This window comes from Neopelma chrysocephalum, unplaced genomic scaffold, assembly GCF_003984885.1.
Source record: "Neopelma chrysocephalum unplaced genomic scaffold, ASM398488v2 Primary Assembly neopelma1_365, whole genome shotgun sequence".
NCBI lineage: Eukaryota > Metazoa > Chordata > Aves > Passeriformes > Pipridae > Neopelma > Neopelma chrysocephalum.
Genome location: NW_020898029.1, coordinates 1018665 through 1046101, shown reverse-complemented (window position 1 = coordinate 1046101; position 27437 = coordinate 1018665). Strand labels below are relative to the sequence as shown.

The 27437-nt window shown below is 40.7% G+C and overlaps 1 protein-coding gene across 2 annotated transcripts; it reads left to right on the top strand.

Moving 5' to 3' along the window:
- Positions 1-13: 13 nt before the first annotated feature.
- SPPL2B (signal peptide peptidase like 2B) lies at positions 14-25462 on the top strand. 2 transcript variants are annotated; one of them, XM_027706213.1, is made up of 15 exons: positions 14-149; positions 8214-8333; positions 10458-10640; positions 11332-11421; positions 11749-11888; positions 12724-12866; positions 13700-13796; positions 13956-14072; positions 15499-15580; positions 16364-16438; positions 16573-16635; positions 17501-17600; positions 18430-18507; positions 20814-20974; positions 21923-25462. In XM_027706213.1, the coding sequence occupies exons 1-15, from the start codon at positions 102-104 to the stop codon at positions 22208-22210; spliced, it is 1785 nt and encodes a 594-aa protein (XP_027562014.1). In that variant the 5' UTR covers positions 14-101; the 3' UTR covers positions 22211-25462. The 2 variants fall into 2 exon arrangements, with proteins under 2 accessions (XP_027562014.1, XP_027562015.1); XM_027706214.1 differs by having other exon boundaries at positions 20814-21042; positions 21923-22198.
- The last annotated feature ends 1975 nt before the right edge of the window (positions 25463-27437 follow it).

Below are 27437 nucleotides of genomic sequence, written 5' to 3'. Positions count from 1 at the left end.
GCTCGGGCCGTCCGGGGCGGGACGTCCGGGGCGGGCTCTGAGGACCCGGTGCGGAAGGGCCCGGCCCGGGCCAGGTCGGAACAAAGCGGTAGCGGCCCGGCATGGCGGCCTCGCTCCGCCTCTGGCTGCTCCTGCACCTCCTGCCGCAGGTCAGTGGCTGCGCTGGGCCGGGCGCTCCCCGGCCCGGGGGCGGGAGCAGCCGCGGGCACAGCCGGGCCCGGGCGGGCTGTGCGGGATGTCCGTGTCCGTGCCCGTGTCCGGGTGTGTGTCCGGGTGTGTGTCCGGGCTCGAGGCCGCCTCCGGCGGGCGGGAGCGGCCGGGGCGCCCGGAGGTGCCGCGGCCGGCGGGGCGGCCCCACAGCGGGCCCGTGTCCGCAGGAAGGCGGCAGAGCGAGCGCTGCGGGCCCTGCCCGCCGCAGTCTGGCGGTGTTTATAGAGCTGTGTCTCTGGGCTCGTCTGGGACTTTTTTCTCCTTTCCTTGGTTAACAGCGTACTTCTCGTAGCTCTTAAAACCTGGGGTCCCCGTGGGCCCGGCCCAGCAGCCCCGGGGAGGGGAGCGCAGCCCAGCCCAGCCCCAGGGACGGACCTGGGCTCGTCCCGGCTGACAGGCTCGCTCTGAGGAAGCACCAGCGGAAAAGAAGGGGGATTTCCGCTGACCCTGTAGTCTTACTACAATATTTATTACTTTTGTAGGATAAATTTTTAAGGGTGTGACGAGCTAGGCATGTAATCCTGATACAGGAGAGAGTGGATTTTTAGCTATTGTATTACACGATATGTAACTTTTGTTTTATAAGTTCTAGTGTTTTGTGTTCTGAAAACGTTGAAGTGTCATTTAACGTGGCATTTAGACTTCTTAAATCTTTATTAGGTAATTTGGAGGGTACTGTGTCTTCTTGAGCATTATCAGTGTAACATCTTAACATAGCAGTCTAATTTTTCCCTCTTCTGTATCTGTCTGCATACTGATGCCTTGCCAGTGATCTTTAGTTACAGTGTGGTCTAGTTACCAGCTAACTTCTTTATTTCTGCATCGTCCCCTTTTTTCCTTCATCATCTTTTTCTGGTCATCCCTTTCTTATTCCCCTGTGCATTTTGTCATCTCCATTGATGCTTTGTGTGGACTGGTAGTGCCAGCATAGGCCCCACAAATTAATAAAATGCAAGAATGAGTCAAAGGCTGAGATGGAGTCAGTTTGATCCATCAGTTTGGAGAAGGTGAGCATGTGGCAGTGCAGGACAGCAGGTGAGATAGTCCGCTGGTGGGTACTTGGAGATCTTGCCTTCAGCTCCATGCATTGCAGCACATTCCCTTCTGTAAGCATTTGGTATGTTTGTGCAGTGGAAGTGTTAACATGCTTGAGCAAGCTTGGGCAGACTGGCCAGGGTGCTGAAACAGTCCTGCTGCCGCAGTGAAAAATTAATGTTCTGTATGCTGCCAGGACATTTCTGTTAGCCAAGCTGACTTGTTTAAAATTTGTTTGAATACCTCATATTGTGCAGTACTTCTGCATCTCTTGTGCTTGCACTTGCTGGGATGGTTTTGGGTAGTACATCCCCCTCAGCCTGAGGCAGAGAGCAGCGCTCTGCTGCACTTGTTCTGTTGTGATACCCCTGTGACTGATGTTCAGGGTTATTCTGGGGACAGAGCTGGCAGCTCTCGTCATGAGCTGTGTAGCAGCTGTACTCATTATCAATGGCTTACTCTTGCCTTAGTGTTGTTGGGCATGTACCTTTGTCTCCCTCCTTGAAATAGGATAATAGAAATTTTTGTTTGTTTGTTTTTCCATGGGGCAGGAGGAGGTGGTGTCCACATTTGCTTCTACACTCTGATTTAGGGAGAAGGAACAGCTTGGCTACTGAAGCATTGCTCTCCCAAATCTGAGTCCTCATTTGGGAACACCTCAAGAGGGGTGTGATCTTATAGATCCAAGTACAGTCTGCACTTAGATCTTGCTTTGGTGTTCAGGTTCTCACATTTCATTTAACTTCCCGTTCCTTCATGGCATTGCTACCTCTCAGTTGTCCTGTAAAAACAGCGCATATACATGAGCCTTTGACTAGGGATGAATACAGTAACATGATCTGCAGGGAGTGTGCTGGATCTCACTGGCCTTCACTGTAGCAGCTTTCAGCAGAATATTGAATTGTGGTGATGGTTTTATTTTAAATCAGAGTACTCTATGATGTAGGTCCAGAGAGTTGAAAAGACTGCCTGAAATTGTGGATTGAGGTGGTGGTTGGCAGTTTACTCTCCTGGAATTGTTGCATTATGATTATGTAGCTCTCTCCACCGCACAGTGTTTGTTGAAGAAGTGAGTTTTTTGTGTGCAAATTTACTGTCTGCTATTGCTGGTCTCCAAATGAATTGATGCAGTTCATGGGAAAGAATGACCCCAGCTCCTGGGAACTCTGACGTGGTACCTACTCTAAGAGTAGGGATAGCTCATTCTTTCCTTCTTCAGGGAACACAGCTCCCAGAATCTGTCAAGTCTCTCTGAGATTCAGGTGGCCAAGTCAGCTCATAGAGCTACTGAAAGTGGAAAAGGTGGATGGGGCATCCAGGTGAGTGTGGGACCAGAGGCAGGGAGGGACAAACAAAACAGCCACTGGGTTGGTGGCTCGGTCACTCACATTGCAGTTTCTTGAAATACGGGTGAGCTGAATTCTTTATCTCTACCTCCTTCCATCATATAACTTGCAAGTCCTACTGCTTGTCTCTGAGCTACATCAGTTCACCAAAATGACCAAAAAACTCACACAGCAAAAACACTGGGGAGTGTTCTGCTCTTTTATGCATTAAATAAACGGTGGAAGGACCTGATGAGATTCAGAGCCAACAAGCATGTCCTTCTAATGCCACAAACATTAGATTAGCTGGGTTGCCTGTTAAATTTTGCCCCTGAAACTTTGTTTCAGTTGTGTCAAAACCTTTTCCAGTTTTGCAGCTTTATAGAAAACAGTTTGTTTTGTGCTAATTATACACTATTATGAGCTTTTTAAGCCACAGGACTAGTAAGAAGCAAGTATCATAATACACATTATTGTCACAGCAGCTGTTATTCTTCTGTGTTTGAAAAAGGCTGGACTTGACATCCAGACACTTGGAAAAGAGCCCTTGGGGGTTGTAGGAACATTGTATAGGATCTGCACAGGAGATGACATTTTTCTGCTGGGTTAATCTAGGATATGAAGTGATCTCTAGGAATTAAGAATCATCATAAATGTTGCCAACCATGCCACTGAATCAGCAGCATTGCTTTGAACTTTTGTTGTCTGATACCTAGTGACATGAATAAAAACAAAACTGGAAGCATCAAAGTGGATAGGAGCAAACTTGTAGTGGCTGTTAACAGGCTTCAGAACTATGATTCTAAGTGATAATTGCCTTGTAAAGATGTTTGTTAATCCATGTTCTCCAAGGGACTAAATTCTTCACAGAGTTTCTAAAACTCTTCTGCTTTTAGCCCTGCTTATATTGTCTTTAATTCCTTTCATGCTTGATTTTTACTTGGCTTTTGGCACACAAACCTACATAGTTTCTAAAATGTTTTGAGCACTTCACATTAGGAACCTTTTACTCTCTTAATATTCCTTTAAAGAACATCCATTAAGTAGCTCAGAAAGCAAAGTTGTGTATTACTGTCTCCAGGGTGCCATTTGGGGATTATTCCTGAGTTCCAGTAATGGTTATCTCCATGTAGCAACACACCCTGTACTTACTCTCTTGTTTTAAAGATGTGTAGTTTATATCTTATACATGTAAAACTTTTAAATGTACAGGTTGATTGTTCCACAAGTGCATAAAGCTGTTCAGTTACAGGAGTTAGTTCCTGCAAAACTACCTGAAGATTTTGGAGAGAGTTGTACCTGTAATATTCAAAACTGAGCTATTTCATGTTTTGTTTGCTTATCTAAGCCCAGTCAGACCCTGTACAATAGGCAGGAAACACTTTTTTGTTCTGGTCTTTGGTATGTGTCTATTTTCATCTCTATGGCTTGTTACTCTTGAAAGTCAAATTCAAGATGATAAGAATGGATTACTTTTCTAAAGTGCTTCCTTTTGTTGAAAGGGGTTTAGGTGCCATGATTGGATACTGGAGATATGAGTTAAAAAGTCCACCAAAGCAAGCAGTTGGAGTTTTTGTTTTGTCACTCCATACACACAACAGTGTCTCCCTTTCTCCACAAATATCTTGGAAACTTGCCCTGTGCTCAGGTGGTTTTGACTTGCACTGACTGATCAGTGTGACCTCCCATCCTTCAGGACAAATGTCATTGGTTCTAGAGCACTTAATGAACACTAATGTTATAAAAAAAGGGAAAAAGTTGCTGCATAAGTTAGCAGAGATCAATTATATACAGAAGAGCTAAACAGAAAAATCTCTACCTCCTGTGTATTTTTACAATGATATTTCTTTGCTGCTTTGCTGACATCTTGCAGCAGAATCCCATCACTGCCTCTGTGTGTGTTAAAGGGCCATTTTACAGTGGGGGTGATAAAACACTAGCACAGGTTGCCCAGAGCAGCTGTGGCTGCCCCATCCCTGGAAGTGCTGAAGTCCAGGTTGGATGGGGCTTGGAGAAACCTGGGATAGTGGAAGGTGTCCCTGCCCATGGCAGGGGGTTTGTACCGGGTGACCTTTAAAGGTCCCTTCCAACCCAAACCATTCTATGGTTCTTAAAAGTGTTTCAAAAAGCATCTTTTTACCCTGAGTGCTTCCTTAGGGGTGCATGGTAACTTCTGTGTAGTGGGATTTGAAATAAAGAGGGAGAAATAAGTGATGGATTCTTTTAATGGGTTTTTGAACATGCTTGTTAAGACATGACTTTGCTGCTGACTTCAGTGATCTTTAGTATCTTGTTCCTCAGATGCTGCCTGGAGAAACAGATGTGTAAATTGTATTTGTAAGAGTGTAACTACATAATTATTGATTCATTGGTGTGTTTAGCTTATGAATGTTACACTAGATGTTGACAGATTAGTCTGTCATAACTTTCTCTCTAATTAGTAGCAGCAATGCTTAGGGATTTCTCTCCAGAACAAGGTTTCATCAGTTCTGGTGGGCACAAAGTGATTTCCTTGGGGAAAGCTGAGTCAGAGCAATAGAGCAATTAAACATGTCTTCAGTCAATGACTTCAGTTTTGTTTGAGTGTTGGACAGGAGAAAGACAAGGAAGAATGGAAGGGGAGGAGTTGGGTGCATGGGTAGAGGAGAGTAGAACACAAAGGGGGATGTAGAAAGATAAGATAGTTAGGGGGGTGGTTTGTTTGTTTTGAGTTTTTTTCATTTTTTTTTTCCTGAACCCACTGTCCATGGTGAACTGCTGCTCTCTGCTCATCCTGTGTCCTGGGGTCACTAATGAATGGCAGTGTTCCACCAGAAACCAAGTGTGTGACTAGTTCAGGGGAGCACCAGGTCAATTATTGTAGGTGTTTCAGAGATTTTATTTATGTTTAAACACAAACTTCAAAGTGCTAAGTGCTAGTAAGGATTATTGAGTGTCCTCAGATAAAATGCCAATAAAATGGAGACACTTCCCTTTACAATAGGAAACAAATACTCTTGGAACACAGAGATGATAATGGGAAGAATCCAGTTACATTAAGCAGTGTTTGGTATTCCTAAGCACTGGATTCCCAAATCACTGGGCTAAAATAATATTTTGAGACTGCCACAATTAATATGTGGTCAGTTTTTTCCTGTCTAATAGCTCGTGAGAAGTTAAAGTACAGATATAATTTGCACTTGCTCTCCCTTTTTATAATCTATTACCAGACAACACTACTTGAACATTGAAGTAGTTCTACAAGAGCACTGAGACGCTCTGAAGCAGCAATTGAAGATCAGCAAGGCTCTCCTACAAAAAGAAGCATTGATCTGGATTTGTATAATTGAATTACATTAAAAAAAAAAAGCCCTCAAAAGTTAGTTTTTGTCCTACTTTCTGAGCATTTCTTTTGTATCTCGGTGTCTTTTTGTCTGAAACATTAAAAGCTTTTTGCAGCAGCTGGTCAGAGCTTAAATTGAATTCTTAAGATATTGGTTCAAGCCTGACCAGATGGTCACAGAATGCACGTGAGCAGACTTGGTACCGAGGAACTGATGTTTGGTATTTTGTATGAAGTAAAGAGTTCTTAACTTACACTTTTTCAATGAGTGGAGATGGTGCCTGACACTCCTTCCAAGACAGAGTCTGCAATCCCAGTGTTGCTGCCCCGAGGAGCACAGAAGTGTCCCATAGAACTTAATGGTGACCTGGCTGATGTTAAAATGACACTCTGAATGCCTTCTTGTTCCAGCCAGGACAAGAGCCTCTTGTCAGAGGGAGAAGCATCACAAGGGACCCATTTGTCATTTAGAAATGGGCAGCAGGATTTGTTTCAGGGTCCTTAGAACAGTAAGAACAGACCTCATGATACACTTTGTGTTTCTTCAACACCTTCTGAGGACGGGGAGGATTTACAATTATTTTGGCTCAGTTAATATGAGAATGAAGTTAAAAGCAGCACATTTTGCAGTTAGATGTAGTTTGAGCACTTTGCTGAACAAGCAGAGTACATACTGTATATCACAACTGAGAAGATGCCTCAAATTGGTACATTTGCTCCATGTTAATATGTTTACTTTTCTCCGTAGTCCTTGTTCTCTTTCTCCAAATTCCTACAGGATTATGTTTTGTTACTTCAGTTTCCAGGAGTTTTTCAGGAGGATTGTGATGTTTACATGATGCAAAAGGTGGCTGACCTCCTTATAAAAACGAGCATGATGTTCTATGGCATGGAATATCTTTGTTTAATCATCTGTCTGGTTGTGACCTCTTCCAACCTCTTGGGCATCTATTCACTGTGGGGACAGAGAGAGAAACACAGAAGGCCTTGACACTGTGCACACTGTTCAGCAATAACTAAAACATTAGTTTGTTATCAGTGTTGTTTTGGGTACAAATCTAAACCACTGCACCATACCAGCTGCTGTGAAGAAAATTAACTCCATTCCAGCCAGGCACAGGACAGGCCTCTAATTATAAATCTTAGATATGTAATCTTCAGTACTTATAGCATATATTGTTGGAGTTTTGACAGCAGTGACTGCTGGTCGCTGAAGCAGGAATAAATAAATGCAGAATGTAGACTTGAGAGTCTACATGTGCTACCTAGGACAGAAAAAGAGCTGCTGCTGCTGTGGAGTCTTATCACATCTACAGCAAAGGTGTCCAAGGTTGAGTTTTGGTGTGATGTGAATGTAGAATTGATCGTTACTTTAGGCTGTACTTTCAGGAGTTGTTAAGGACCAGGCCTCTTATTCATAGAATCACAGAATGGTTTGACTGGAAAAGGACCTTAGAGATCATCTACTTCCAGGCCCCTGACACGGGGTGGGCTAGACCAGGCTGTTCAAAGCTATATCCACCCTGGTCTTGAACACTTCCAGGGGTGGGGCAGCCACAGCTTCTCTGGGCAACCAGAGAAGGTTGCCAGGGCCTCACCACCCTCTGAGTAAAGAATTCCTTCCCAATATCCCATCTAACCCTGCCTCTAGCAGTGGGAAGCCATTCCCCTTGTCCTGTCCCTCCATCCCTTTTCCAAAGTCCTTCTCCAGCTGTTTTGGAGTCCCTTTAGGCACTGGAAGGGACTCTCAGGTCTCCCTGAAGCCTTCTCTTCTTGAGATGAACCCACCCAGCTCTCCCGGCCTGGCTCCAGAGCAGAGGGGCTCCAGCCCTCAGAGCATCCCTGTGGCCTCCTCTGGACTTGCTCCAACAAGTCTGTGTCCTTCTTATGTTGGAAGCCCCAGAGCTGAACACAGTACTCCAAGTCTCATGTGTGTTCCACATGAGAACTCCAGCTTCTTTCCCTTGCTCTGGTTATATCCATGTATGCACCAGTCTGGCTGTGTTGTTTGTGGTTGGGGTTTTTGGTTTCTTTTGTTGTTTTTTTTTTAAACACATCCACTAAGCTTTCATTTGATTCTTAGACCAGTTGCTGTGTAGGAGGGAATCTGCCTAATGTATCTTGAAGTCTTTCTTTGAAGCATGATGGAAATGATAACAAATTTCACTGTACTCCTTGCACAGATAAAGAAACTTCGTAGAATCTTTTGTTTTTCTTAAAAAAAACACAAAGCAGGCTAGTCAACAGCAAGTTATGCCCATTACTCCCACTATTTTATGTGACTTAAAATTCTTATGGTGAAATTTTTGTTATGTTTTCAGGTGTACTGCGAGTATGGGATGGTACATGTCCTCTCAGAGAAGGGGAGCAGCAAAGGAAAAGACTACTGCATCCTCTTCAACTCTCAATGGGCCCATTTGCCACATGACCTGGGTAAAGCTGTAAGTACCTAGCTAACTAATGACAGAAGAATGCACTCAAAAATCCCTTTGTTTCAAGGAAACTTGTAATTTCTTACTTGGATTAGTAGAATTTGAAGCAACTGCTTTGTTTCCTCTACTTAGAAAATATTTTTATCTGTTAAGATCACTCTAGGCAGTACTAAGATAGTAATATTCATTTCCAGGCAGTGTGCAGAGATAATGACTGTTACTGGTTCAAAACAAAAATCTTCCAACAATGTGATCAATGAAATGAAGATGATGCATAGCTGGGGTTGGAAAGGAGTTTTTGTGTATCAGCATGATACGAGAAGATACCACATGGCTTTGTTAATGTACTGAACTGTGAGCTTTAGTGCTTTCTTAGTGATTCATAGTTTTGTCAAGTGTAAGATTAAGTAGTCACAAACTGTGTCAAGCTTTTGCTGCATTATCCAAATCTGTGTGAGCTGACAATTGGGTCAGTTCTTTATTCTGTGGGAAGAAGTTACTGTCACTGGGTGATGAAATCAGCAAATGCACTTTGATGAGCTACTAATAGAGGAAGATGTAGTTGACTGATACTTGGTTCACTGTGTTCCTTGATTTACCAGTTGAGTGCCCCACAGAATTATTAGTGTTCCTTATTGATGTATAGTCAAGTCGTAATTACTGTGATGAGTTTATTACAACTGCAGATTAGTCTCCAGATACAATAGCTGCCTTTGCCTTGTGTAGACCCAGCTGATGAACTCTTGCACTTGCCCTCACTGTGTATCGTGAATCAGCACTTACATGACAGACTTGTATTTATGAGGATTGGGGACTGTACTGTAAACATCTTGTTTCAATCAGTCTCATAAAAATTCACTAGAGATATATTTCATAGCTCTGCAGGAGCCAATCTAGTCCAGAATAGCTTGCAGAGACACTTCCACATACACTTGGCTTGGCTATGCTGTATCCCTTGCATATCTCTGTTTCCTTCCTCAATTCTCTCTTGCTTTTCCCTTCTTTCACATTCTCCCTCCTTCTCCTTCCATACTCCAGCAGTACAATTCATTAACTGAGGTGGTGCAGTACACCAACCTGAGCTCACTCTGCATTTGTGTTCTGCTCTGATAGAGTGATAAGCTCACCTGAAACTTGGACAGCCAGGAAGTGTGTGCAGAGAATTTTACTGTCTCTAAAGTAGGAGTAGGCTGGAGACAGTAGTTTTCTGAATAATCCTGGAGCTACTGACAGCTACTGCTTACCTTCCCCTCCTAAAACAAGAGAGTCTGTCACACAGGTACTTTATCATGCACCTGTGGGTTTCTAATACAAAGTGTTCCATCTGTCAGTTTTTCAGTTTAAAACTTTACCCTGACACTTTCCAAGCCTAACAGCTCACCTCCCATGAGGACTGCGGCCTGCTTCTGTTAGCACAGCTCAGTTATTGGTAGATAATTGCAGTTTCCAGATGACTTGCAAATAGAACTGGGCAAAGATGCTGGTGGTTGTTTAGGTTTTGCAAGGAACAATTTGTGCCAGTGTTACTTCTAAAACGTTGAAGTGTCTTTGGGGTATTCCTGTTTAAACACACCAGACTGGATGTCTTTGGGTCTCAAGAGGGCTAAAATTAAGGAATTGGGGCAGGCCTGCAGTATCTCTGGATCACAAGCAGTGAGGGAAGCAGCCTAGAATCCAGTATTTAATATAGTAGGTTTCAACGTGGAAGTTTATTTTTGTTGCCCATGCATTTGTACTTTCCCCCAGCCTGTGCTTCAGTTTCTAGCTGTTCATACCCTCCCTCATCCCAGCATGCCACTCTGCCACCCCAGCAATGGTAACACTTTGCTGTACTCCTCCCACATCTTGGTTGCATGCGGCAGAGCAGCAGTGGTGCTGAAGAAAACAAATGCAAGTGCAGATCATAACCCAAATTTTATTACTGGTAGACTTCTGCACAATAAGGTGAAGCAAGGCAGGACCCAACATGATAGAGAGGGCAGCACTGTTTTGTGTTTCTCTGAGAATACTCTAATCACTCCATTACTTAAAAGTTTTAAATTACCCTTCAGAAACTCTGTGGTTCCTGCTCTTCTTTTATAATTTTATGTTATATAAAGAGATACATATGTGTTTAACTGATTTTTTTTTCAGTCACTCTTGCAACTGCAGGATCAGACAGCATCTGTTTTGTGTTCTCCTTCTGATGTACCTGATGGGGGATTTAATAATCAAATCCCCATGGTGATGCGAGGAAATTGCACCTTCTATGAGAAAGTGAGGCTTGCTCAGATAAATGGAGCTCGTGGGCTGCTGATTGTTAGTAGAGAGAGACTGGTGAGTCTCTTTTTATCTTTCTATGTTGCTGATACTCCTCTGATGTGAGATATTGTCTTGTCTTCGGTGCACATTGCTGGTATTTAATGCTCCCCTTTAAAATACATAATGTGTGTGTATTCTGCCTGTGTGTACATTGCATAATTATGTCTGGAAATCACATCTGAAGGAATAATGAATGAAACAAGAGGCACTCACTTAAGCAGGAAGAGCTCATGTGATATTCAAGTCAGGAGCTCAGTATTACTGTTATTCCATGTGAAATACTGGAATCAAAGGAGGAGATTGGTTTCTTGACTCTATTGTACTATCACACTGAATCTACTGCTTTAGATTCAGCTGGAGCATCACCAACATGTGTTTTGTAAAATTAGTAGTTTTGAAAATAAAATTAGTAGGTTTGAGTATGATCAATACTAGAGGCACACATCAGCTCTAAACCCATGACCCTGATCTGCAAAAGATACTGCCTGAATTTTGGTTGCTGCATTTTGCTGTTGCAGTCTTTAATGACTTCTGTTTTACTGGGAACAGTCATACATTTTGACCTGGAGTTTTTGCTGTCATTATGTTCCTTTCTAGAACATTTTTCAAATTGGCAGAAACAGAATTTGCAAGTTTAACCTTTTTTAAGCAGTAGAAGTATTAGCAGAAATAAATATATTCTTACCTCCTCTGAACTGTCTTTCAGGTTCCTCCTGGGGGTAACAGAAGTCAGTATGAAGAGATTGATATTCCTGTGGCTCTGCTCAGCTATACTGACATGTTAGATATTGGCAAGGTAAACTTGATACTAAATGCTCTCAATTTATATTACCTCATATAAGAGATAATATTATCTCATGTAGGAAGCTGTACTCATGAAGATTGCATTATTGGGTTTTGAAAAAAATGCAGATCTCTTGGGAGATTATTTCTCATCTTTGGAATAAAATCAAAATTGAACCTGGTGCTGGAAATAAATATCACTAATAGTAGAGCAAATAGATTCCTCTTAAGTGTTTATAATAAAGCCTGATTCTGAGCCTGCTTATTGAAAATTAAATAAGAGAACCTTTGCTAAGGTAGCTTTTTGGATGTCCTTCATAACTCATATTTACCTCCACAGAGTTTTGGCAGCTCAGTGAAAGGGGCAATGTATGCACCAAATGAGCCTGTGCTGGACTACAACATGGTGATTATCTTTGTCATGGCTGTGGGGACTGTTGCAATTGGAGGCTACTGGGCAGGAAGCAGAGATGTGAAAAAGTGAGTACCTGGAATTCAGCACATCAGTTTTCTTGTATTTTTCATAGAAAAAGAAAACAACTATGGTGGTTATGTGAAGATCACCTGGCAGGTCTGCTAGTGAGATTTAGAGACTGTCTGTATAACCAGAATGGGAAAATACTGATGTGATGTTTGAAAGGCCCTGAGTCTTCTATTGACTTGATCACAGGAAATCATTACAGTGTAAATTGCATGTAGAGTGTTTTAGTGTTTTGCCATGTCAAAAGGCCAAACATTTGAAAAGCTCAAAAAAAGAAAATTATAAAGTAATAGGCTTCCTATTGGGCTTTTGCAAAATTCCACCAGAAAAATACCTCGTAAAAAAAAAAAACAACAAACAAACCTGCTTTTACTGGTATAATGCAAACCAAATTGATTAGATGACTAACATATGCTATGTTTGTTATGAATCTTTTAATGGAATTTTATGGTTTACATTTTCCCAGTAAGGGGGGCTGGGGGAGGTGATTGTGTCGTGCTTATTTCCAACACTGACATAACCTCACTTAAGGATTTCTTCCAAAGTCAGCCAACTGTTGTGTGGTAATTTTCAGGATTCAGTTGAGTTCTTGGTGAATGAAAATAGCACTCTGGATAAACTAATGCAGCAGTTAGTGGTTTGTGCGCTGTGTTGTATCTGTTGTTCACACATCCACGGAAAATGTGGTGTTCCACTGACTTGAGTGGGAGTCAAAGCAGGCACTAGTGTTGTGACATGTTTTCCAACCCCACATATTTCTTACTGAAGATTCAGCACCCTTGTGTATTTTGTTGCAGAAGGAATGTACTCATTGTAGCCACGTTACTCTTTCAGGAGGTACATGAAGCACAAACGTGACGATGGGACAGAGAAACACGATGATGAAACAGTGGATGTGACCCCAATAATGATCTGTGTGTTTGTAGTGATGTGCTGCTCAATGCTCGTCCTGCTTTATTTCTTCTATGACCACTTAGGTACTCTTAAGGCTGTATTTGTATTGATACATTTTCAGTATCACAAGGCTGTCATCGTTTAAAGAGCATTTTTGCTGTGAAAATAATTATGAAATTTCTGTCTTCTGTCATGTTTCTTCATCCCAATATGATTTAAAACCCTGTAAGAAAACCCACTGGGTAGATTTCTACTTTTAGTGTGGCTGGATTTAGGTGATCATGGAACTTCTTTCAAACATTAAAGCCTATTAAGTAGATACAGACTTATCTTCCAGCTTTTATTCTTGTGTTCTCGAACCTATTCTTGTCTCTCTGTTAGTGTTCAATTTGAAGTCAAGTTATGGGATCCAGGATCAATTTTTTTATCTTTATAAAGATGATAAATTTCTATTGATCATTTATTAAATTGTTTGACAAAAAACCATGAGAGCCTAATGCACTGGAACTGCCATCCCCATATTTCTGAGGAAATAGTGGGACGTGCATCCCATCTGAATTAATTAATTTTGCTACTGAGTGATTTTAAGAGTTCCCTTATAATGCTCCTGTATATTCATAAAGAGAAGATAAACACTCCACCATAGGTTGCCTTTTAGGCTTATGACTTACTTTAAGAATATTAGCACAGAGGTTTTGATTTGTTGAAGTAGATATTGCATAAAGTACACCTGAGTAAAAGAAGCTAGAATTAGATAGTCAAAGAGCATAAATCTAATCAAGAATTTACCTTTCACTGCTTAAATGTTAGCCTTATTTCTCATTTAGGCTTATTGACTGTTCTTTATTCAGCCAGGGTGTGAAAAAAAGAATGTCTTGCATTATCCAACTTGGACTTAATACTTTTTTTTTCTCAGTCTATGTTATTATAGGGATATTCTGCCTGGCTGCCTCAATCGGTCTCTACAGTTGTCTGTCTCCCTTTGTAAGAAGATTCCCCTTGGGAAAGTGCAGGTATGTGGCAACTTCTAAATTTTTAACAGGTAAACTTTAGGTTTTTTTATACTGTTCGGTAGGTGTGGGATTTACAAGGTGGCTTCATACTTCAAAATGTTTATAAAGAAAGAGGGTAACTACACAGACAACTGTAGCTTTCGTGTGCTTTGTTTTCAGAATCCCAGACAACAACTTGCCTTATTTTCACAAGCGTCCTCAGGTCAGGATGTTGCTCTTGGCAGTATTTTGTATCTCTGTCAGCGTGGTCTGGGGAGTCTTCAGAAATGAAGATCAGTAAGTGTACATTTTATTTTCTGTGCTAAAAATTGTAATATGCTTTATAGTATAAGTAACTGACATCTACAGAAGCCTAAATGTATCCAGAATTTAGGAGTGACAGGTAGAAATTCTTAGTTGTTCCTTATGTACTTCACCTTTTTCTTGTTGGTTTAATTACTGTCTCTTGTTAAGTTTAATTTCTCTGAGTCCCAGTCAGTATTCTGAGCTCTTTGACTTCACAGCTTCTCAGAAGGGGAATGGAAAGTTGGACACAAGTTGTCTAACTTATTTCTTCATGAGAATAAGAACTGGGAAGATTGTAAGATCTTTCATTTCTTTCAGCTGTCTGGTGTTAGTCAGTGATTCTCTACACCCAGCGTTGCTGCTGTACCTGACTGTAGCATGTGCTTAGCTGTTTTGTTAGAGGTGGATATTTTATGGTGTGTTGCGGTTTGGATTTGGTTTGGGGTTTTTTACCTCTTCCCTCACTCCCAGATGCTCCAGTTTCCCCATCTATACAAGTTGTGTTCATCTTCTTGGTCCCTCTGTCAGGGATTCAGCATTGGAACTTAAATACTGGCTTGTGTTTCCGCTGGTGATACCAAAGATGTCTGGCTTGTGCCTTGAATGCCAGTTACTGCATTTGTGCAGTCCATGTTCTGTGTGGATCATTCAGTGACAGAACTCAAATCCAAGAAGCATCAACTCTGAAACACCTTTTAGAAAGAGAAGTGTCAGGCTGAGGAGCACAGAAGTGCTATAGAGATATTTCAACCTGCGATATTTAGGATTAGGAAATCCCATTTTCTGCCTCAAAGCTGGAGTGGACCTGAGTGTCTTCTGCACAAACCTCCATCAGCAAGTGCACAGGGATTGATCACAACAGCATAATCTCTCATCTGCACCTAGACCCAAGCCATTTTAGGGGAAAGTGTTACCTCAGATCCTGCTTCTCTTTGACCCTAACAGTGGAGAGTAAAGCAAAGAGCACTTCTATACTGCAAAGTACCATCAAAAGCCAGCCCCAACTGTAGATTTGCCTCAGCACACAAGAGTTCGGAGGCCCCAGCACCTCCTGTTTTGGTATCCAATGACCTCATTAGGCCAGTTTTCAATCCACCTCGCTGCTCGTTCAGCTTGTACTTCATCAGTCTCTCCATGAGGATCTTATGGAAGATTCTCACTGGAAAGCTTTATTGAAGTCTACATAGACAGCATCCCACCCACCGTCCCTCCTCTCCCAGTCATTTCTGTGTGGAAGGTTATCAGGTTGATCAAGCACAACTTCCCTTTTGCAAATCCATGCTGATAACAACGTTGATTTCAAGCAAGTGCTTTTGAATAAAGTTCTTTTTTGTCCCAAGCAGGTCCTTAGTGAGGACAAGGCTTGGTCTGCCTTTCCTACTGTTTCCCACAAAAATGTTGCTCTCCTCTTTTTAAGGTGGGCCTGGGTTCTGCAAGACGCTTTAGGAATTGCTTTCTGTCTTTACATGTTGAAAACAATTCGCCTGCCTACATTTAAGGTATGAAAGTTAAACAGATGTAAAGAGAGGATATTTGCATGTATGTAGTTGAACAGAGCAGTCACTTATAATGGAGTACATTGGCTTGGAAATACACTTAACATTCATATGCAGCTGGGAAAAGAGGGATGTAATGAATATAATGTAGACCAATAATTGGCATGTGATTGTTCTGTAGAGTGTTGGCCAGTAAGTCACACACCACCCACTCATTTGTGGATTTTGTTTTGATGAGGGAGGTTTGTTTGTTTGTTTTTATTGGTTTGGTTTTGTTTGTTTTCAAATTGACACACAATTAATGCATCATTCTGGTGGTTTTTTCAAATCTTTCCCAACTTGGTATCCCAAGACAAAAATCAGTATTAGTTGTTTAGTTGCCCCTTCAGCAGCTCTTCAAACTCTGCTTCAAGGTATCTTCACCTATAAATTTTTTATAAACTGGCAGCATATAGGTGGAGAGTGTTTCAAGCTGTGCCTGGCATCCTCCAGTGCTGAACTTCTTCCTATTTCCTGGCAAACCGAAACGGCACCATTTGCAGATTTTACATGATAAAGAATTTTAGAGACTAAAATGTAATTTTGTGTCCAAGGATTACTTTCTTTTATATGGTACATGTGAGACCCAATTCCTCCATCTAAAACATTCGGTAATTATGAAAAATATGTGGGTGACTTGTTTTAGTCTTTGTTAGCTTTTTCCTTGGGTAGTCTGCTAATTATTAATTCTTTGCTGTTTATTAGTGCATAGTGTGTAAATACCAAGTATCTTGTCTCTTCCTTCAGGGTTGTACCTTGCTCCTGCTGGTTCTTTTTGTGTATGATGTATTCTTTGTATTTATCACACCTTTTTTAACAAAGGTAAGTAAAATACTTCTGTGTTGCCTGCTGCCCACAGAGCAAAGTGTAACGACTTGTTTCTCTGTGTGTTCCCTACGTGATCCCAGAGCTGCTGAGTGAAATGCTGATTTACAATTTTCCCCTTTTTAATTTAGACTGGGGAGAGTATAATGGTGGAGGTGGCTGCAGGCCCATCGGATTCTGCCACTCATGAGAAGGTACTGCATGTAGTCTAAAAATCTAAAAGTCTAAGTCTAAAATTTAGACTATCCAACTATTGCACTTTTAACTTTTCTAAAATTCGAAGACCAGAAAGCTGAAATGGAGATGCCACTCTGAAAAGAACTTAATGTGGGAATAAGTGCTCCTGAACACTTATTCGGGGGGGGGGGGGGGCAAAGTAGACTTGTAGTGGTTCATCACACCAGCTTTGGTTTTCCTTTGCCTTTCTTTAAAAGGCTTTCAGTCTAAGGAAGCTGGTTAGCTCAGCTTCACAAAAACTTGGCCACAGAATGAATTGTATAAAACAGTAATGAAAGTATTAGTAGATAGGATTATTTTGGCAGTAATATAAGAAACAAAAAATAACATAAAGTTTTTTAATGTACTGTAATAAAGAGAATTGCAATGAACCTTGGCATACTATGCCTCAACATTGCAAATTGTGTAATAAAGAGGAATAAATTGTGTAATAAATAACTGGGGGGCAAGAGAAAAGTCTTTAAAGTGATTTGAAAAATGTGCTTTTTAAAATTATTCATGTCTTTGCTCTTGTGAGACTTGTATTGCAACCAGATGAATTAACTGTATAAATGGTTATTTCTTATGCATGTTGCTGCTTACCTAAATTTTTTACATTCCTGCAGTTAAAGCAGAGTTGATACCCTATTGCATGTGAGGATTTTGAAATTAATATAGTGTATTTCATTATTCCTATCTTATACATCTTGTTAGATGTCAGTTATGTAATATGAATCTAAAAAAAGACACATTTGCTGTATTTGAGGCCTGCAGTTTGAGTACAACAGGAACAAGTTCTGGAAGGTGGGCTTTTTATCAGACATGTGTCTCTCTCCTTCTAAGCTCCCAATGGTCCTGAAGGTTCCACGACTGAATTCCTCACCACTGGCTCTGTGTGACAGGCCTTTTTCTCTGCTAGGATTTGGAGACATTTTAGTTCCAGGTATTGTTTAGCAGGTTAAGAATTTTACTTGTTACACTGTCATATTAGTTTATTCCTCTTGTACTTCTGATTCAAGTGGAAAGTTTGATTTGACTGTTATAAACCTGATAAATTTGTGAGTAGAGCTTCTTTTTTTTCTGCACTATTCACATTCTCAATAAGAAATTAAATTCATTTTGTGGTTCAGTTTCATGTGCTGTGATGTCAAGAAATGTAGAGAAATTGCAAGAGTTGATTTAGCAACTGATTTTATGCTATAAAGCATCTTTAATAGTCTGGTGATAAAGGAAGTTATTTGTCCATTTGCACATTGTTTGGGTACACACATCTGACCATTCAAACCTTCCTAATTTTGTTAGTGATACTACATTCAGTGTTTCTACCACACCTTCTCTGAAATTTGATTTTAGATAGTTTGTACAAGAACACCTGGCATCACTGCAGGTGAAAACAGGTATACACCTTCTGGCTTTCAGATTTCTTCTGGGAAATCAACTGTTTACTTTCTTGTATTTTGGGAAATATAATGAACATAATCTTGTTGTGAACACTGTATCTTTACAACTGTTTAGTAAGGATCAGATGATGTTTTCTATCTATGATCTATGTATTTGAAGCTGTTAATTTAACTATTGGAGTGCTTTTGTTGTACTGGACTTGTGCTGTCATATAACTGGTTTGTAAGTTGTGCTGTCATGGTGCTTAAACAAAGGGTTCTAAGGAAGTGTTGGGGGAAAAAATTCTTAAAAGTTCCTAGCTGCTTTGATGATTTTGCATATTAGTGTGTGACTAGGTTGAAAGCATGTTTAACTGTTCTTTCCTTTCCTAGGCTTACTGGTAGCCTATTGCCATAGATTTGATATTCAGGTGCAGTCATCCAGAGTCTATTTTGTAGCCTGCACAATAGGTATGTACCACAGTGACACCTGAATGCAAGACCTACAGGAGTTGCTCCCTCTTGAAAGCATGTCCTCGATCTTGCATGGCATGGTTTTATCCTTCTCCTTTTATTATTAAACAGAAGTATTTTAGCAAAGTGCTTTCAAGGCTAGACCTTCCAGCACAAAACCAGCTGCTGTGGCTTTCCTGAGCTGTTCTGTCTGCCATGTGTAAGGGGAGCTTCTTGTTAGCATGGCTCCAAAGGGTCTCACTAGAACCCTTGCAGCTCCACTATCTTTACATGTGCTCACCTCTGCTCGTTCTGGTTTCTTGATTCATGAATCTTCTGAGTTTATGGTGCGTGAGAATTCAGGTTCAGGGACATCATCCTTTGACTTTGTTCTTAATTTTTTTGTGTATTCTAAAAACCAATGAGCTGTGATGCAGGGAATTGTATTGTATTCTGATGACTATAACGTCTACATTAGTTTTCTTCTTTAGTTTGTAGAATCCACAGAGTTACATGCCATGGATGTAAATACACCTGATGAATAGGATCTGACAGGTTCCTCTTGGCTTTCTTGCAACATACTTTTGCCAGCAAAGACTTCCAGTGCTTGCAGTTAATGTTGTGAAAAATTTTCATGAACAACTGCTGTAGAAATTCTTTCAAAAAAATACCTGGGTTTATGGAGACTTCTAGCAGGGTTAGAGAGATGTTTTTATTTCAATGGTCCAAGTTATTTCCTCTCATACATAGTTAAACTGTTGTCTTACCTGGTATTTTCAAAATGATATCATTTGCAGAAAACGATAGAAAATGTTGTATTGATAAAGAGTCAGCAGTGTGGTATTGCAGCACTGAAAAGGAGCCACATGCAGGGCTGAGTTAGCAAGGTGGAATCATCAGTTATGAGAGAAATGATTATTCCTCTCAATTTGTCCTTTAAGACTGAATCTTAACCAGGATCCCTGGTGCCAGACAGTCATTGACATACTGGAGTAAATCCAGTGGAGACCTTCAAGATGGCAGAGGGCTGGAGCACATGGTTGTAAAAGAAGAGAAGGCAAAAAAAAAGAAAAGAAGAGATTCTGTTGCTGTCCCACAACTGCCTAATGGGAGGCTGCAGAGAGGACAGAGAGACTTTTCTTACAGGTGTGCAGATAAGATGTGAGGCAATGGACTTAAGTCGCAATAAAAATTATTTTAATTAGATATAAGGAACTCTCAATAATAACAGAATGTGCTCTGAAAAAAAAAACATTTTCAAGAACTGTAAAGAGTTATTGAGTATTCTAATCACAGAATCATTTAGGTTGGAAAAGCCCTCTAAGATCATCGAGTCCAGCTGTTAAGCCAGCACTGCCAAGGCCACCACTAACCATGTCCCCACGTGCCACATCTACACAACTTTTAAATCCCTGCAGAGATAGTGACTCCACCACTGCCCTGGCCAGCCTGTGCCAGCGCTGCACAACCCCTTGGGGGAGGAAATTCTGGCCAATATCCAACCTAAACCTCCCCTGGCACAGCTTGAGGCTGTTTCCTCTCATCCTGTCACTTGTTCCCTGGGAGCAGAGCTCGACCCCCACCTGGTTCCTCCCTCTTGTCAGGGAGTTGCAGAGAGCGAGAAGGTCCCTCCTGAGCCTCCTTTTCTCCAGGCTGAGCCCCCCCAGCTCCCTCAGCTGCTCCTCATCAGACTTGGGCTCCAGACCCATCCCCAGCTCCGTTGCCCTTCCCTGGACAGGCTCCAGCCCCTCAATGTCTTTCTTCACCTGTTTTCTTGAATAAAAATCAGTTGGATTAACTTCATTGTTTTGAAAATGTAATTGAAAATAATTACAATATGAGATCCACGCTGCTTGTGTTCTACTAAATAAATTTTGCCACATTTATGCAGAAATTAAATAGAAAGTAATAACAAATTATAACATACAGCTTGCTGGGGTTTCTTTATTTTAGCGGTGTGGCAGGATAGTAAAGCCAACCCAAAAAAGAAGCAATAATCATGGTCAAAATATTTGTCTATATCTGCTGAATTCATAAATACAATATGAGGTGCCATACTTCATTTGTTTATTTTTGCTTAAGGTTATGCTTTAACTGCACACTATGAACTAGGCCAATCACACTACTTTCACAACATGTTATTATCAATAGAAAGACTATAGTAATTCCAGGTTTGCATTCTGCAAATGATGCTTCTCTCTAAAGAGGCCTGAAAAAATATTACTTGAAAAAAGTTAATGTTCCTCTAGCTAATTATTTAGTTGTGCTCGAGCAAAGCTATATCTGAATAACTGGTATTTTTGCTGGGTTTTGTTTTCTTGCAGCGTATGGCATAGGCCTTCTTGTGACCTTTGTTGCCTTGGCACTGATGCAGATGGGCCAGCCTGCTCTCCTCTACTTAGTGCCCTGTACTCTTCTCACCAGCTTCGCAGTGGCCCTTTGGAGAAGGGAGCTTGCCATGTTCTGGACGGGCAGCGGCTTTGCGGTGAATACCAGTTTGATATGAGTGTCTTCAGGAAATACTAATGTTATAAAAACCTAACTAGCATTAAAGTTGAGTAAAGTATTGCAGTATTATCGCACAAGCACAAAGATTTTTGTTTTTTTTTTCTCGATTGTTTGCTTTTTTACGTACTTTTTACGAGGTTTTCTGTTTTTTACGATGTTTATGGCCACTTGAATCTGGCTGGTGAAAAGTAAAGTAGACCTTGTCTATCCTTGATTCTGCCATAATTTTACTTGTTTGATCTCTGTTGAAAGTATCACTAGTAGTAAAAGATTACAATATTATATAAAATATAATGGTTTTTAATACTATATAAAACGTATCCTTGAAATGTTTTTTTCATAGCCTACTGTTTATGAAGGTAGAAGTGTAGCTCAGTATAGTAAATTATCACTTTGTTTCACTATGATACAAATGAAATTAACTTGATTCAGAAAGGAATAATTTCTATCGTGATGCATGATTTTAGTTTTTGAATAATTACTTGAAGGCCAAATCTATTAAGCTAGTGGTTCACCCCAGCGAGTTTTACTTTGTTATTCAACTGTTTGTGATAACCTTCACAAGTTTCCTCCAGAGAACTGAATTTAATTGTTGGAGAAATATTTGAGATCATCTAAAATGTTATGGAAAAGCTGCCAGTTCTTTATCACTGATACTAAAGGTGGGCAGAACCAGAGTGGCCAAGGACCAAGTGCTGTTTGCCTGTTGCTGGTGTGGAACAATCAGGCAGAAAGCAAACACTTTTCTGGAAAGAAAAAAATCCCCTGGTGCCCTGTAAACCCAAGGGATAACTGTGTGCATTGTGTCCACTACTGGAGAATGATAACAGAGATGATGGACCTTTAACCTTCATCTTGTAAGACCATCACTTCTGATAACTGGTTCTTGCTTTCCATCATTCTGACTGTGATCTTCCATTCACAGAAAGACCTACCTCAGCCTCCTGTGGTGATAGCCCCTGTCAACTGCCCTGAGCTTCCCAAAGACAGCAACGTGCCAGCCCCTCAAGCAGACACAGAGCAGATGACCAATCCCACCCTGCACGTGAAGGAGCTGCATGGCCCCAGCTCAGCTGAGGAGGAGCTGGCTGACACCAGCACAAAGACAGACCAGTCAGAAATCTCTGTTGCACAGAGTGAGGAACCAACTGCTCAGAATAAGGACAACCTCGAAAGCAAATGCCTAAATGCAGAGCAAAGCCAGCTGGAATAAGTGATGTGATAAGAACTCCTTACTTTCCCTCACAAACATATCCATATAAAACCAATATGTATTTAGGACTGGTTTAGTAGGGTTTGCATTCACTGAGGAACCTCACTGGGAGTCTGATCATCAAATCCAACAAGGAATGTTCTGCCTCCAGCTTCGGTACAGCTACACCCTTCAAACATCTTTCTGAAATATGGTGCTCTCCAGGAGTTCTGATGTGTGGGTTTCAATGATCACTCTGTTAGTGGATGCCTTTGACCATTTGTTCCATTTGCATTATACCAGGGTAGCATTAAGAGTCTTTATTTACCCAGTACTCTGTGCTTGTGTGGTTGTTTTGCTGCTGTAGCATGGTGTAGGTTACCATGGAGGAAAAGCATTGATCAAGTCTGCTACAATGCTTAGCTGAGAGAAACGTGGTCTTTTTTTTTTTTTTAGCACTTTCCCTATTATTGCCACCTTTTACTTTGCTTCTCCTGACTTGTCAAAGCCATTGATATAAGGGAATGCTTTAGTATAAACTTACATTCAGGAAATGCAGAGAATGGTTAAATTACCATTACTCTGAAAGGATTTACACTACTGTGGTGCATTAAATGCATCTCTTAACTTTTGTTTTTACTTCTAGTTACCTGGGTTGACTATTAGTCTAGTTTAAAAGGCAGGATGAGTGGAGCTCCAGGAAGCTTTCTAGTCATTCATGTGAACTTTAAGGGCTGTCTCTGATAATAAACAAGGTTGGTCACAGAATGCTGCTTGGAAGCAAATGCATATTAAGGATGTTTTAGAAATGAAATACAAGCCAAATAGGTAAGAAAATAGGTAGTAACACTATACTAAGCTTAACAGGCAGTATTTTCATTGGGAAAATGTTAAAGCAGTGAAAGTTCATGTGTTTTGGGCCTTTGAGCTTCTATTTGTTGTTCATTCAAGGACTTATATTGTGATTTCTAATTCCGAAGAAAAGTCTGTTTTTTTCATTCCCAAAGGAGCACAGATGGTGCTACAGACAGTTGGGATTTAAAGCTACTTGCTGCTCAGTGACTTACCAACTGCCTGAGTCATGTTTTGCCTTTGTCCCAAGAGTAGGCAAAGCATGGCCTGTCAGGTTCTGGAATGAGCCTGGGATCTTACCTGTTATTTTGCCTGTCTTGCTACATGACATTGTGAAGGACTAAATTTGCGAATTTGAAAATTTTGGGGTGCAGCTGGTCTTACTTTATATTCCTGAAATTGTGTGTTTGAGTCTCTAATGCATCGACTTTTATACATAGAAGGATGATGTGATTTGCATATAACTTGTTCCATCTAAGTATATTTGTCTTTATCAGAGGTGTCTGTTCTACACTTAAATTGCAATTCCAGAAAGCCTCAAACACTTTACATGAAAACTGAAATAGAAAATTGGAGTGTTACAGGATCCTTGAATATGATTCCAGATTGCATGGAAGAAATTCTTTTCAGAGTATTTGAGAGCCAAAAAATGTCATTTACAAAAGTATTATCACAGTGATGCCATCAGAGGCATTGTTGTTGAAATTAAGTCTCCAGTTGGCTTGTTGAGTTGCAGTTCAAGGGCTTTTTTTTTCATGTCTTGTCTATTAAATATCAGCCGTTGTTTTTTTGGCTATGTCTTCCAAAAGTTTGCCCTGTGTTTTTTGGGTGATAACTTCGGTGGGCAGTGGTAGCATTCTTAGAATGTGAGTGGCTTTCTGTAAAACCACACTGTGGCTTCAGAGTTTCACCAGCTCCTACTTAAAGCCTCGAGCCTTGTCTGACAGGATGATTCACTGAGGTTTTTGGAAGGCTTGCTGAGTCCAAGGACCAGCAACTACATTTAATTTACAAATTGCTCTAATGGAAGGTAGTACTAAAGAGATCTGGTTTTCAATCTCCTCTTTAATGGACTGTTACTTTGGCCAGCAGTAATCTGATCCAGCTATTACTAATAAAAAGAAGCAGAGAAATTTTACTGAAAACTTCAGTCAGCTGGATTATGACTTCATTTTTAAGCCATTGTGTAAGTATGTATATTAAATTAAGAAAACAATCTTGTATTTAAATAATGAACCTGATAAATAACAAGAAAACACGTTGAAGACTGACTGAAGTTCTATCATTTTTGGCCTTGATTGTCTCTCAGTCATAACATTTGGAGTGGCTTTTTACATACTTAAAAGCCAGTAGCTTCCTGATAATGAAACATTAAGTTTTATCATCTACTTGAAAAGTGTATTTCAGCATTTGTTCTCCTGTGTGATTAGGAAATAGTTTGCTTCTCAGATTGTTCATAGCTCAATTCAAATGGAAGAAGTGATCACACTGAACTCGAGGGCACTGCAGGGTTGTTTTGTTCCCACTGGGTTCTGGGCAGGTCTGCAGGACCTGCTTCATCTCAGCTTTCGGGGACTTTCCATCTACTTTTAAGTGTGACCTTTTTTTTTTTGCCCAAACTACAAAGAATGGAGAAAAAAACCCGAACAGCTCCTCAATGCAGTATCTCCAGTGAAAGCATGTGAAGTGGCAACAATTTACACACTGACTATCCCAGTACTGTACAAATCAGGTGACCCTGGTGCTCCAGTTTGGCTGCGACTGTTTAGTCCTTGATCCTGGCAGTTCAATCACTTCCATCAAAATCCAAGGCTGTACCTTTTTGTCTTTCAAAAACCTCCCTGGTCAGCTTAATTTAAAAATTAATGTTGTATAGGAAAATGTGAATATCAGTTCAACGTGGCTGACTCTGATTTTATTTGATAATTGCAGATACACATCCCCCACCAAACTAGAGTTTAAATATTTAAAGTCATGAAAGTAATATTAATGTTAAAAGTAATGTTGATGGACTTCTTGTTTATGTCTTTCACATACTAAGTCTTTACTTATCTGTCTAGAAATTCAGTAAGGATTTTATTCCTGAGAACTTGTATATGTTCAGGGGAAACATTTCTTTTAGTCAAACAAACAAATCCCAACAACAACCAACCCCACTAAAAAAAATCCTTTAATAAAAAACCTCAACTCTTTGGATCACCATAGGGAGGATCAGGTTCCTTCCTCGTGTTTGTTTTGGACTGTGCCCTTCTGAAGGGTTGTACAAATGCAGCTGAAGGTAGAATGGAACTCTGAAAGACTTTGCCAAGGGTGACAAATAAGGGAGAAGTATCCCAAGCCCTTTTTCAATTTTACCGATTTTATTTTTTCTTGTCACAAATTAAGACCATTTAAAATGAAATACATAAAAAAAAAAAAAAACAGAAAAAATAGAGCCAAAAATACATTGTTACCAGTAGCAGTAAAAAAAAGCACATCCACCTCCGTAAGAATTACACTTGTGAAAATATTTAATGTTTTCTCTAAACTTGAACAGGTGCCAGGCAACAGAAAATCTGCAGCACAGCCTATTTTCTGAAAGGTTTATTAACCTGTTTCATAGAAAACTTCATTGAGGAAACTCTTAGTTTCCAAATTTCTTGAACGTTTTTTGTGGCGCCTTGGTCTCGGATGATCAGTCAGGCATTTCCCTCAGGATGGCTTTTGTTGAGAATGTCTTGCAAGTCCTGACAGTATTTTTCAGCCACGCACAGTTCTGTGTCAGCTCTGGTTTTTCCATCCCCCGTGCATTGCTCCCACTGGGATCAGGATTATCATGGACTTTAGTGCCTGGTGACTTCTGAGTGTGCTGGAAGGTGGCATTGACTGCAGAGCCACACAGAACCCTGTGCTGAAATAACAGCCTTGTGAGCTTGCAGGATGTGGCTGCAGTTCTTAATGAATTAACCTGCCTCTGGGAGATGCTGTGAATTTACCTGCAGCTCTTTAAAAAAGCCTGGGTGTTTGGGAACAGTGTTGCCTTGAAGTTAAAGCTCACATGCAGCTGTTTTAGTGCAGGTTCCTGCAGTTGTTCTTAGCCCAGTGGTTGGGTACGTGTTTCTGGTTTCTTGCACTACACAGGCTGCATAGGATGTAAAGCCCTGTAATATTTCTTCTTAATGCCAGCTCCACTGACTATCAAGGAACAAAATATTTTGTGCATGGTTTCATCATCTGGCGTGTTATTTGTTGTACATTTGGGTGAATAAGCCGGCTAAGCAACACTGTGCATTAATGTGTGTCAATGCTTGGCACAAATGTGAAATACAGACACACCAACAGATCTAAACATTCATGCAAAGCCTGCAGAGATGGTGCCTTTTGCCATGACAAATACAATCTCTGATGTTTTAAAAGGAAATCTGTGTGAGGGCTGTGTCTTCAGGCAACTGAGGACAGGAACTGTGGTTGAAGGTTCCAGAAAACATCAGCAAGAAGGAACAATGAATCTTTAGGTATTTTAATTTCACATGTGGTTTCCCAGCTGGGGCAGGGGATGAAAACAGAGCTGCACTAACAGCTTTTCAGTTCAGGTTTCTGTGCCTGGTAGGTGGGTGGGTAGGGTGGAGAGGGGGAGGATAAGAAAAAACTGAAGATGGCTCAGAAAGCATGAGGAGAGTCAGAACAAGAATGGCAGTGGAACAGTTTACTCCAGAGAGAAGACCCAAGACTGTGTATGATAAATATCCAAAAATCTGAAATGCTGCTGCAAATTGGAAAAACAATTTGTCATTTTCAAGTTACATTAGAATTAATAGATTTCAATTAACAGTAAGGGAATTTTGGTGCTGGTGGTAGAAAAATCTAAGAATGTCTGCCAGATGAAGGGCTTGGCTCCAGGAGTGTGAGCAGGGCAGGGCTGTGGCCAGAGCACGAACTCCTCTGGTTCTGAGAGCAGAGAACTGAACCACAGAGTCGTGTCACACCCCTGGCCCACCTGCCCAGGTGTAGTCTGAAAGTCAGGCTTCCTGGGATTTAATGCTGCTATAACATGAACTTTATCACAGAGTGCTCAATTTATCTCTCATCAGTCCTGTCAGGGAGTTCTGCGAGCACCATGACTGACAATTCGGATCTTGTGACACAGACTTGGTCTTTTGCTAATTAAAGGTGATAAATCCTCTGAAAAGAAACCACATCAAGAAAGCACATTAGAGAGCTGCAGAGCTCTTTCTACTCCTTTTTTTTTACTTTTTTTTCTTTTTTTTTTTAAATGTTTAATTTGTTGAATTGCTTCTGGCATCCTGAAACATTTCAGAACAGGACAGCTTTGTGTGCTACCAGAAGCTTCCTATGGGCACTGGCCTAAGAGAACTGTCTCTTCACTGATCCTCTGTATCTTCTGTATTTATCAATT

Coding starts and splice junctions, on each gene's coding strand:
- SPPL2B (XM_027706213.1), top strand. CDS start 102: ATGGCGGCCTCGCTCCGCCTCTGGCTGCTCCTGCACCTCCTGCCGCAG. Junction 10,641..11,331: donor TTGTTAGTAGAGAGAGACTG/GTGAGTCTCTTT, acceptor ACTGTCTTTCAG/GTTCCTCCTGGGGGTAACAG. Junction 11,422..11,748: donor ACATGTTAGATATTGGCAAG/GTAAACTTGATA, acceptor TTACCTCCACAG/AGTTTTGGCAGCTCAGTGAA.